The sequence below is a fragment of the Myxocyprinus asiaticus genome, chromosome 20 (assembly GCF_019703515.2).
Source record: "Myxocyprinus asiaticus isolate MX2 ecotype Aquarium Trade chromosome 20, UBuf_Myxa_2, whole genome shotgun sequence".
NCBI classification, from domain to species: domain Eukaryota; kingdom Metazoa; phylum Chordata; class Actinopteri; order Cypriniformes; family Catostomidae; genus Myxocyprinus; species Myxocyprinus asiaticus.
Genome location: NC_059363.1, coordinates 22,267,641 through 22,279,877, shown reverse-complemented (window position 1 = coordinate 22,279,877; position 12,237 = coordinate 22,267,641). Strand labels below are relative to the sequence as shown.

The following is a 12,237-nucleotide window of genomic DNA, read 5'->3' as shown; positions in this document are numbered from 1 at the left end:
AACCACTAAGAGGCCCGTGCAGTTAACAAAAGATACCACTTGGGATCATTTCAAAGTCTCCTAGCTTTAAGGTTAATGACGATAGACAGACAGTTTACTGAGAAGGAGCATTTACACATTGGAGACAGCCACAGAAAAATCACAGCCAAGATTTTAATGAGCCGAAAGAGCGAATGAAAGGAAGATAGGTAGAGAGTGTGAGGAGTGGGAGGGAGGGTAAAAACAAGTCATTACCATCTTTCCGCTCTCGCTTTCTTTGTCAGAGTCCTTCAATTCTCTGTACATTATCCTATTAAAAAAAACATTTTTTAGGAACAGAAAAAAAGCCTACACACTGAAAAAGTTTTGGAAAAATAAACCTAGTGTAACTTACGTATATGTAGGCTCCCAGATGCGTCTAAGCTTGTCAGGTTTAATAGCACCATTGCATGAGAGCTGGAGAAGCTTTTGAACATAATAGAAAATAGTGGACTTGTAGTTGGTGAGAGGTAGTTCTACTTCTCGTGTTGTTCCCAGCCCTGCTACTTTTAGGATGAGAGCCAGACGGGGAGAAGGCGTGCACTCCACCTCCTCCTTTACCTCAGAGCAAGGTGTACCTAGGAGGATTAAAAATAATATATTAAATACACAAATTCTGAAACATGTACATGCTGTAAGTTAGAAACAATTGTGATTTCACCCAGTAGCTGAGTAATGTGAACTTATCCAATCTTTAGAGTAAATAAAAGAGAGCAGACACCTGGAGGTGTACCTGGTGGAGGGATCTCCAGGTCAGTAGTTTGCTGGACATTGGTCCGGCCTGGCCTGGGGTCAAATGCAGGTACAAGAGCAGAAAACTGTCGCTTCAGCACAAAGTCATCATCCCAGGTCCTGCGGCGACCCCCTTTGGTTTCATACTCCTCTTCCTCCTGCCAGGCCGCCATTGAAAATGCAAAATCGTAAAATTCTCTTAAACATAACACTCAACTGCATGTGCACACAAAACACATTCATTTAATCTAAATAAAGACATGCTACACATAGGAACCATGCTGGTAAATACGAAAAAGGAACACCAAGTTCAATTCCTAACCAATGAATACACCACTGTTGACCAAACTAAAAAAAAAATACAATACAAAACAAAACAAAAAAATCCAGTTAGCCATAGAGAAGGTGAAAACCAAAAAATAAAAGGAGCTGCACTGTACTATTATTGAAACTACAACAGGTTTTACCCTATGAATATGAACGTGGTAACCAAGGTTGACCCTGGACCGTACCAGAACTTCCTCATACTCCTGTTCTTCCTGATTGTCATCCTCATTCTCATCATCATCGTCATCTGGCTCTGGCAAGTCTTCCTCATCATCTAACTCTGCAAGCAGTGTGTTGGCCCGACAACTGTCCAGGAAGTCTAAGAAAAAAACAAGAAAAAAAGGGAAAAGATTGAGCCATCATATTGCAAACATACACAGATGAATTCAGGGAATAGTACACAGGAAGTTTGGTAACAAGCAACATCAAATTAAGGATTAACTGAATGAAAATAAAATTAACTGCAATAAAGAAAAATTACATTTAGTGCTGACAAAATGGCACAGACTTAAAAAAATAAAAATAAAAAATAAAAAAAAAGGATGGAAGAGAGTTTACTATCAGTGTGTAACATCAGTGCAACAAGTGTGTAAGTGAATAAAATGTTACATGGCCTACCATAGAGGGAGAACTCAGCCTCCTGACCTGTGTCACTCTCGCTAGATGTTGAGGTCAGGCTGGTCGTCAGTGTGTTACTGAGCAACTGGCCGACGGACAAACCTGTTGTTGCCGTGGCTACATTATTGCTGCTGGTTACTATGGAGGTGGACATTGTAACAGTTGAGGTGGTACCAGTGGTTGTAAGGTTAGGAAAGCTCTGCGCACCCATGAGTGGAGAAGCTGCAAACAAAACCAAAAACTGAGATTAGTTTCCAAAAAGAACAAAAGAAGCAGGTAACAGGAAACTGCAAGCTTGCTCTACATACTAAACATGCTTAAAATAATTGCAATATGCAAAATCATGGCAAAAATTAGAGTCAAAAATGTTAAAATAAAAAAGGATCACATTTCGTAAATATACACAAAACTATATAAAATATATAAATATTCACGAACATGACAATTCAGTAATCATGGAATAAACCAATGACTGCCAATATGTAATTTGGAGTAAAAACGATAAGATGTACTGCAACACAAGCTTGTAACTTAAAGGGATCGTACACATAAAAATAAAAAAATTCTAGCACCATTTACTCTGACAACCCACTGTTGTCGTTTCAAAGCCATAAGACTTCCTTTTTTCTGTGGAACACAATAGGAAATGTTACGCAGAATGTTAGCCTCTTTTCAGTTTCATTGTATGGAAATAAAGATGCAGTGAAGGTAAAAGGTGACCAAGGCTGTCTTTGTACCTAAAGGCACGGTCACATTTACTTTTGCACAGCAAAATTTTATGGGTGAAATACAATCATCTGAATGGGAATCCGTGCGATCGAGAATTGCGCGTGATGGACTTCCACTGGCAACACATTTGGCAAGTTTTTTTAAACTTCACTTCCCATTGTAATGTGCAGCATTAAAAAGAGGCTGCTTGGCAGTTGTTTTTTTGTTGATGGTTTCACACATGCTCCACATCCACCCACGCCTTCTTCGCACACGGAATTTCCCCATGCAAAGGTAAATGTGACTGCGCCTTTTCTCTTTTTGTGTTCCAAGGAAGAAAGTCAGTCATATCTTCATGTTGAGTAAATTACAGAATTTTCATATTTGGGTGAACTATCCCCTTAAAAGGAATTTGCGAAGAAATGCACTGCAAAGAAAAGCAACAGAGGAAAAGAATACTATGGCTGTTCTAGACTCCGTACTTGATTCTAAGTGCAGTTCTTAGGTATTATAAAATATTTTTCCAGAGTGCTTGCACTTGCTGCAAGAACTAACATAATGAGCCTTCTTTTATCTAAAAGCAGCTACCCAGGAATTGTCTTTTAGTGGAGCGGGAGGCTGCAGATACTCACTGGCAGTGCTCATGACGTTGCGTCCCAGCGTGTTAGTGTTGTTATCACTGCTGCTTCGGCTCAGGTTCATGTTGTTGGTGGCATTGGTGCGAGACATGTTAGGCGCTCTGCGAACGAATGACTCCATCAGGCTGGCCTCACGGGAGGACAAGTTGGGCACACTGGCGCTGGAGCTCATGGGTGCTCCGGCTGCCAACAGAGAGCTGACGGACAGCCGTGCACTGGTGGCAGAGCACAAGGGTCTCTGGGACACAGCATCCTTACTAGATGACTCCGATACGGAGCTGACATCAGGTGAGCTGACGCTAACAATTCCCATAGAGATGGCTGCTGACTCAGCCGACTGTCTATCAGGTGCTGGTGTTTTACGATCCTCACTTCCCATGTCCGCTGTTAGTGTGCTGGTACTGGAGGCGGAGCCACCTTCTGCCGAGGAAAGCACAACAATTGGTTCTTGACCCTCGGCCCCCGGGGGCCCTCCAACGATGCCTACTCCCTGCTCCAACAGGCTCTCGACCCTGCGCTCAACTCGGGTGGAGCTGAGACTGATATCACTGCTGCTGGCCACGCTACACACCGAACTGCTACTACCCTTGCGGCTGAAGGAACTGGCCCCCGCTGTGGAGGACGAGCCACCCTTGTCTGGACAGTTATTTTTCACCAGGCTGCTCCAGGACTGCGGTGTGCCTGCAACAGTGGATGAAACAGGTTTGGGTGACGGCGCTGACTCAGGGTCGTACCCTGGCGCAAGCTTGAGGTCAAACTTCCCCTCTGCACCCATACGATACGAGTTTGAGCCACCGGCTTCCCAGGTGACATCAATCCAGCCTGAAAAGTGGGGGAGGGAGGGGGGATATGAACGGGTGAGACCCAGCAAGAGAGCAGAGAGAGAGAGACAGCAGCAAGTCAAAAGACAACAGCTTTGCTCAACACTGGACCAGAAACAGTGTAATAAAACCAGACCATTTTATATAGTCAAATTCAGTTTTATGTCTCTGCTCTTCGCAGACTCCATTAACTTAGAACCAAACCTCTAGCAATTCATATTGAAACTTCTAACAATCCTCTTATCAATCTGGTCCAGGTGAAGCAGTGAGGTAGAAACATGAAGCACAGAAAATGACAAATAAAAAAAAAAAAGCAGTAGAATTTTGCAAAATGCCAAGCTACAAAGCCACTTAAGAAAAAGAACAGAAGAATAATTTGTCAGTGTAAAATACACTTGCAATGGAGTTCATTCGGAGCTTGCAAATTGTGACATCAACATGCTTGACTGATGGAAACAGGTAAAAAAAAAAAAAAGGGTGCTTTACACACTGAAACATGGTTGCCCAAAGAATTCAATAGCAGAGTCGACGTTTCAGATAGTACGAGTAGAGTAGCACATAGAAAATGTTACCTGTTAGGTTGGGGGGGAGGGATATAGGTTGCACTTCAAAATAGCAAACATGAAAACACAAAAGTATGGAATGACAGTTGCAGAAAAGTAATCTAACAATTATCATAGAACTTCAGTGTAAAATAGATTGCTTTTGATATTCATTTTACAGGGTTCCCACTCTTTTAAACCAACACATTTCCATGACTTTTCCATGACTTGAAAGGTAATTACCATGCCCAAACATTTAGCCTCTGAAAATGGCACCGAAATCACAAAATCGCAAATTTGTAAAAAAAAAAAAAAAAAAAAAAAAATATTGTTTGACAAAAGTTTAACTGAAAATATTTAAATTTTAAATTGAATCCATACGAACATATTGCATGAATCCTAAAATGGGCAGGGATTAGTGGCACATCATTGTCTCTAATTGGTCAGGCAGGGCTCAGTGCTAAGGATTGTTTCTACTGGCCCGGTTGGACCAATGGTTCAGATTTTTACTTGCCCTTCCAAAACTTTTAACTGGCCCTAACACAAAAATGAAAAATAGCTGTTTTACCATCATGGCTTTAAAAAAATGTGTCTGAAGCAAAAACATTGTTTATATTAATACGTTATATAATATTACGTTTTTAAGACAATTTCCCCCAAAACTGTATCACATTTATCATTTGCAAGATATGATTTATGCCTTATGTAACCCCATATCAGTGCTTTACAGATATAAATTAATAAATTCATCATATTAAACATTTACATCTGTTTTTAAGTGAAGAGTTCTGTGGAGCAAATTATGGGTTTTCCATCACCCGTTTAGTTTTGCTGTCAACTTTTAAACTCGGTGTAGTTTTCTCAAGCAGGATCAAAGATTTAGTCTCTGAGTTAAAGCTTTGATTATTGGCTGAATGTTATAAACGTATGAATCCCTGAGAGAGGAGACCATGCTACTAAATCGGTTGTGATGTGTTCAGTATATACACAGTAGGTAGATATTAGGCTTAATCTGTAAATTAAGAGTGTGGATATCAACTTGAAATTAGACAACCCAAACAAGACCAACAGTGACTGATACACAAAGCACAGAAAGTATCTGTACATTACAGAAATGAGAAATGTAACGGGTGTAATGAGAAAAATATGAAGTAGACTGTTTTAAATAGTCATCTTCACCCTGCATCTGAACAGCTCTGAAAATAAATAACTGTAGTGATTTGTCACTAGTGGACTGTAGTGAACTGTTTGCTTCTATTCATATCAAACACCATTGGCATGTCGAATTAATGTTTACATTTTGTAAAGCATTACCTAAATGTATAGGCCTACATGCATTTTGGATACTGGGCAGCTCAGATTTCCAGTCACATGTATATCTGGGGTTTAACAAAGTTTATTAGCGCTTCATCTCTAAACACAAAATAATGAGAGAAACTGTGCTTTTTATTGTGGGAAAAATACTCTCTCTCGTTTGAGTGCGCGTGCACGTTAAACAATGTCTACACTGCATGGAAAGAAGAGAGAGAAATGCACGGACAGGGATGGATTTACAGTCTTATAGAAATTAACTGTTGATTTCATGTGTTCCAATGTGTGGATTAATAATTTTCAACATGTTAAAACGAAAAAATTGGGAATTTCGTGCAATGTGATATATATATGGGAGTGCACATATTTATTTTATATACTATACATATACACATACAGTATGTATATTATATATATATATATATATATATATATATATATATATATGTATATTTTATATATAATAAAAACTTAGTCTTTCTTTATTGTGACTAGATTGCAGTTTATTGTGCTACCCCAATCCCAATCAATAATAACCATGAAAAAAAAAAAAAGAATTTAGTGCATAACACAGGACTTTTAATGATAAACATGCCCGAAATACTCATAGGACTACTATTTTGAAATGTCTATGCTCACAGTTGTGAACTCACTGATGGCTGATTCGCTGAGAAAGTGACTCAAATTCAAACTGCTGAGTTCAAATAAGCACGTCGGGTGATTCATTACAAAGACCCGGTTCAAAAGAGTAATTTGTTCACGAATTGGACATCATGGCTCGCGCTGTGTCTGTTGGTGCATGCAGCCAGTGAGCTCATATCATCAACAGAAACAGAAAGGGTGAAAAGCGGCACGAAACAATGGCGCTCTAAAGATGTATTCAATAACTCACAAGATGATATCTGACGAACCCGCATATGAAAGCACAAATCCCCACTGTTGCCAGTGGTGACTAGATTTTAAATTATTGTCGCAATCATTTATTTTAGTTGCAGTCTGGAGCCCCGCTGTGGAATGTGCGGGCCATCAGGCAGTCCTTATTGTCGAGCCCTGGGTCAAGTATTCTAAATAACATGATACATTTATCACTCTTCACTGTGTGTTTTTAATCCAGTGCAACATAACACCCCGATTAACTATTTTAGGACAGAGCATAATAAATAAAAATATATTAACTATAAAACAATTGCATGATTTCTCCATGACTGAAGATTTTATTAATTTACATGACTTTACCTTTCCAGGCCTGGAAATCACAATTTTGAAATTCCCTGATATTTCCAGGTTTTCTATGACCGTGGGAACCCTGATTTTAAATCATTTCTTCATGCAGGATAGATGCAAGAGGAAAGCACCATATAGGGAAGTAAACACAGGAAGGAAAACTGGTTTCAGATCAGCCCTGTCAATTATCTGTATCACAGCTTTTCATTAACTATACACAAAGCATGTGAAGATACTTGAATAAGATGGGCTAGTTTGAAAGCAGTCCTTTTCTAAAGCATGCCGGGAAAACGAAGTCCAGTGTGACAATGTTTTATTGTTTGAACATCAGTAATGGAAAACTCCATCCCCCCTCACTTGTCTGTTGTGATGAATTTGCTGCAGAAAGCTCCTCAAAACATGCAAATGCACTTGATGTTCACAATTTGTTTCCCTTAAATATTGAAGTACAACTGAACTCCATTGTAGATTGGCAAGTAAAGTACTTTTCATGTAGTGGTCCGATGAACTGATGCTGTAAACACTGTTGTACAGAAAACTGCTACTGCATAAGCATTACACACATTGCGCTGACCTATACAAGCTACTAACAGTTGGATGCACACACTAGAGTCTCAAAAATTACTTCGGTCCTCACCATTGTGGGCCTCTCCGGTCACAGTGCCCTCTCCGGCAGGATTGCCGTCCTGGTCTCTCCACTTCCAATCGATGCCACGTACCACCCGTGCCCCTGGAACGATGTACTTCATCACCTGCGAGCGAAAAAGACGCCGCTGCCGCCTCAGGTTGGCCTCTGCCTCCTTCACTGCTTTACCTGGTAAGGTTAATAATAAGAATCATGAATAAAGTCAAAACAGCCTCAAACAAAAGCAAGCACACCAGTCAGGACAGTTATTTTTCTTTTGTAAAGCACTGACAAAATTTAAGTTAAATATTTTCTAAAAAGCTCCCCTTTTAACTACAAAAAAAAAAAAAAAAAAGTGTGGGGTGTCCAGTTTTGGTCCACTTACTTTCCAGCTCATATATATATAATTATATTAACCCTGATTTTTAATAAGATATGACTATTTTAAGCCAAATTTAGTCTATCATGAAATTCAGTGGCATTACGAATTCTTTGATGCTGTCAACACGTTCTTTATCTTAAAGGGATAGTTCACCCAAAAATGAAAATTCTCTCATTATTTACTCACCCTCATGATATCCCAGGTGTGCATTACTTTCTTTCTTCACCAGAACATATTTGAAGAAAAATATCTTAGCTCAGTAGGTCCTTAAAATGCAAGTGAATGGAAATTTCTCTTTTTAAGCTCCAAAAATCACAGACAGTCAGCATAAACGCCATCGATACGACTCCAGCTGTTAAATTAACGTCTTCTAAAGTGACATGATTGCTTTTAGTGCGAAAAATATAAATATTTAAGCACTTTCCTTTTTTCTCTAAAATCATGTTTCTGTTCTGCAGCGGTAAGCACGTGACGTAATCATACTGGCATTTGAAATGCGCAAGAACTGAGGCACGTGCGTCACAGCCGGAAGAGAAGCACTGTTTACAAATGAGGAATGCTGTACAGTAACTTGGTTGGTTTTGGATTAGATCTGTATTTATCTATTTCTTTACTCACAATGGTGCATTTGTGTGTTTATCCTGGATGTCTCAACCGAGTGGAGAATGTGAGATTACGTCTGTATCATGGCAATGTGAATATATCACACGATAGACCGCTTGGACTCCAACCTCGTGCGAAGCCTAACAGAAGCAATGGTTTATAGTTAAAAAGTACTTAAATATTGATATTTTTTCATACCAAGTGATCATATTGCTTTAGAAGACATTAATTTAACCGCTGGAGTCATATCGATGGCGTTTATGCTGACTGTCTGTGATTTTTGGAGCTTCAACAGAGAAATCTCCATTCACTTGCATTTTAAGGACCTACTGAGCTAAGATATTTTTCTTCAAATATGTTCTGGTGAAGAAAGAAAGTCATGCACACCTGGGATATCATGAGGGTGAGTAAATAATGAGAGAATTTTCACTTTTGGGTGAACTATCCCTTTAATAGAAAAATCAATGCAATTGTGTCAGCCCATTCAGATCAGTGACATCGTAAATATTTGCAACATTGAACATTCGACAAAGCGTAAGTATTATAATTGGATTATAACCAGATGAAATTGACCTTGGAGAGTTTGGACGATATCTGAATTTTAAGAAATGTCTCATTGGCACTTACCCAGCTGGTCCTCACACACACCAGTAACTGTGCCATAGATCTCTAGACCAGAGAGGGAGAGGTAGTGTGTTTGTCCGCTGGCATTCTTCCCCATTTGTTTAATGCGAATGTGTCTCCAGCCCTGCTTTTCATCTTTGGATGGATCTAGAGGCCATGTGGCTGTCGACCTAATGCAGTAACAGGAGTCATATTAGGAAGTACACAAAACCAATCGCCAGACAACAGTAGGCAGAGCAAAATAGTAGGGATGCACCGATTAGTAATTTTTTGGCTGATACTGATTTTCACAAAAAACTATGTCGATACGGATATTTTAACACTTACCTTATTTTGTCATCAGATTACTGTTTTAATCAGAAATTATGCTTTACAAAATGTACAACAGATAAATAATAAAAACAAACAATTCCCCTTGAACATGGATTGGATCTGTTGAACAAAATTTTAAAAGGGAACCACAATGAAAGATCAATAGAAAAAAAAGCCAAAAAATAAATAAATATCATAGCATGATGACTGATGTGATGAAAAAAAGCTTTTCTTCTAAAACATTTTTGCTCTTTTGGTTTTGCAGTTCACATGTTATGACATGTATGTACTGTATGACATAACATTACAAAATCATATGCAGATGCTGGGCAATTCTACAGAACCACTTCATGGAAAGTTATAACCAAAGGAAAAAATGCCCGTTTAATTTCTATCAAGGTGTTATGCATAATAGATATTGCCATCCAGACTGGTAGAGGGCGCCGCTTGCTCACGTCACATTGACTTCAGCACTGAAATGCATACTATATTTAAAACAAAGCCTTCTAATGTTCAGTAATCGTGCAAGACAATATTGGGATTTAAAACTTAACTCAATCAATTGTGCAGGCTTAATGGATACCATACCAATGTCTCAGAAGTCAAATTGAGGAAGCCTTTTGAATTGTTTCCCTAATCATGTATGGGTAAGTTCAGTAACGGGAGAACAAGAAAGAAAAAAATAAATATTACATGTTCTTAGGAGTGCCAACCCTTCTAAATTTTTTGGCTATCAATACTTCTGGATTGTACATTTCAGTTCAGAGTTTTTACAAAGTGTGTTGATAAATTCCAAATAACCCATAGGTTTTTCATATCTGTTTTTTCATGCTTATAACCAATATACAGATGTTTTTAATTTGGTCAGTAATTGGCCGATAAATATCGGTGGCCACTACATCAGTGCATCCCTACAAAATAGTAACCACCACAACCCATGTGCTCTTCCTGTTTGCAATGCAGCACACAGACCCCTAAATACTGGTATAACTCGCATACCCCGGCTCATTGAGAGAGCTGTCATCTACATGGGTGTAGAGAGTCATCCAGTTCTGACCATCTTTGGACACTTGAAACACCCAGTTGCGGAGGGCGGAGCGACCATATCCACGGGCGTGGCGAAGTGTGTAAGCAGAGGGCACAACCCACAGACCAAGGTCAATGGCAAACCAGGCATTTTTATCATCGTTAGTGTGACAGTTGAGGGCGGAGCTGTCTCTGCTCAGGATGTCCTCAAGTCGGCCGTAAGGCAAATTTCTGCCCTCAGAGGAGGTCACCACAACTAATCCATAGGCAGCAGGATTCACCCATTCATACGCAGTTCTGAGGCCAAACAGAAAATATCAATTTGTGTGCATGGTTATAAAGCGTTCAGAAATGACTATTAAGTTTTTGATAAGATGGAACTATTCAATTTGTCAATTAAATCTATTTAAAGCTGAAATGTGTAATATCTGCCCAACAAGCGTCACCAAAAAGAACTGTAAAGATGATTGTTTCAAACAGACTTCCTGAACACTCCTCCTTTCTTCTATTAGTCATGCAAACAGATCCCACCCCAAACTCAAATTCACTTTAGTGGTTAAGCCACTGTTGCCATGACAGGCTGGTCGTGATAATCCAACAAAAGAGAGCAATGTTTAGATAGCACTAGTTTACACTCTTTAGTAAATCAAGCAACCAATCGCTTAGAGCTGCCAGCATATTAAGCTGAAATAAGAGCATTTTAACATAAAAAATAATAAAAAAAAAAAAGACAATTCATCTTTAAATTATGCTTTTGGATAATCCAAAATTACAAAAAACAGGACAAAGCAGCTCACTTTGCATTGGTGCCGACCCAGTACACAATTCCGTTTTCATCAAAGTCATGCTGGTGTCTGAAGGTGAAGCTTTGGCCCTCTCTGAGCTTCCTAACAAAAATGAATGAGGATCTGTCAAAGTCATACCACTGCTTGGCCACCTGGGGAAAGAGAAGAGAAAAAGTTATGACATTTTCTCAGATGTCTGTATGAATAAAGCAGAATAAATAAGGAATAATAACAGAAGAGAGCGGCTTAAGACAGCTTTCTCACCATTTTGAGCAGATACTGCTCAAGTGACTCAACGGTAGCCAGTGGCTCCATCTTTAGCATTCTACCAGTGCGATCAATCAGGGCTGTTTCACCTGGAGCTCGTTCCAGACGGAAGCGTAGTCTCCTAGTCAGAATCTAACACACAAAAGGTTTGAATGAAATACACCACTCACAACAAAATACATCTCAGCATTGCACATGCATCAAACTTAAAACACAGATGCAAAAAACACGTTATAAGGGGGGCAATAAAAGATACAATCACCTGTAAATTGTAAGTTGAGCCTGGCGTGTCATATAAGTGGAGAGGTAGCCGCTCTATTGACTCCAACACTGCTATCAGTTTGCGGATTAAGGCAACTGCGGGTCGACTAGAGGACAGAGAAAAAGTGATTATTATCCCATTTCTCCTAAATTTTGTTTGCGACAGAGTTACAATATTAAAACAACAGAAGCAAGAAATTCTCTGGTGTTCTTAATAACAGAACATATTTTTTTACCTTTCATCATCTTCATTTTCAGTAAACGCAGTCTTGAACACATTTATTCTTTCCATTAACGGCTTACAATCATGTTTCATGTCTAGTTCCACACTCTGTAATGCAAACACATACTATTAATAAATCATGAGTACTAAGAATAAAAGCTGACAGAAAGTTTCCAATCAAGAGTAATCT

The 12,237-nt window shown here is 39.1% G+C and overlaps 1 protein-coding gene across 11 annotated transcripts in view; it reads right to left on the bottom strand.

Annotated features, from left to right (window-relative positions):
• The window catches only part of hectd1 (HECT domain containing 1), a 40,295-nt gene that overhangs the window by 10,634 nt on the left and 17,424 nt on the right, over positions 1-12,237 (bottom strand). For 2 of the 11 annotated variants that reach the window (XM_051645773.1, XM_051645781.1), the window contains exons 18-30: positions 12,061-12,173; positions 11,826-11,931; positions 11,561-11,695; positions 11,309-11,448; positions 10,485-10,808; positions 9,177-9,343; positions 7,577-7,753; positions 3,036-3,863; positions 1,696-1,917; positions 1,218-1,396; positions 740-908; positions 374-596; positions 235-289 (exon numbers count right to left, since the gene is read on the bottom strand). In XM_051645773.1, the coding sequence (XP_051501733.1) occupies positions 235-289; positions 374-596; positions 740-908; positions 1,218-1,396; positions 1,696-1,917; positions 3,036-3,863; positions 7,577-7,753; positions 9,177-9,343; positions 10,485-10,808; positions 11,309-11,448; positions 11,561-11,695; positions 11,826-11,931; positions 12,061-12,173 (2,838 nt within the window). The remainder of the gene's footprint in view (positions 1-234; positions 290-373; positions 597-739; positions 909-1,217; positions 1,397-1,695; positions 1,918-3,035; positions 3,864-7,576; positions 7,754-9,176; positions 9,344-10,484; positions 10,809-11,308; positions 11,449-11,560; positions 11,696-11,825; positions 11,932-12,060; positions 12,174-12,237) is intronic. The other 9 variants (XM_051645774.1, XM_051645777.1, XM_051645779.1 and 6 more) reach the window with 9 other exon arrangements.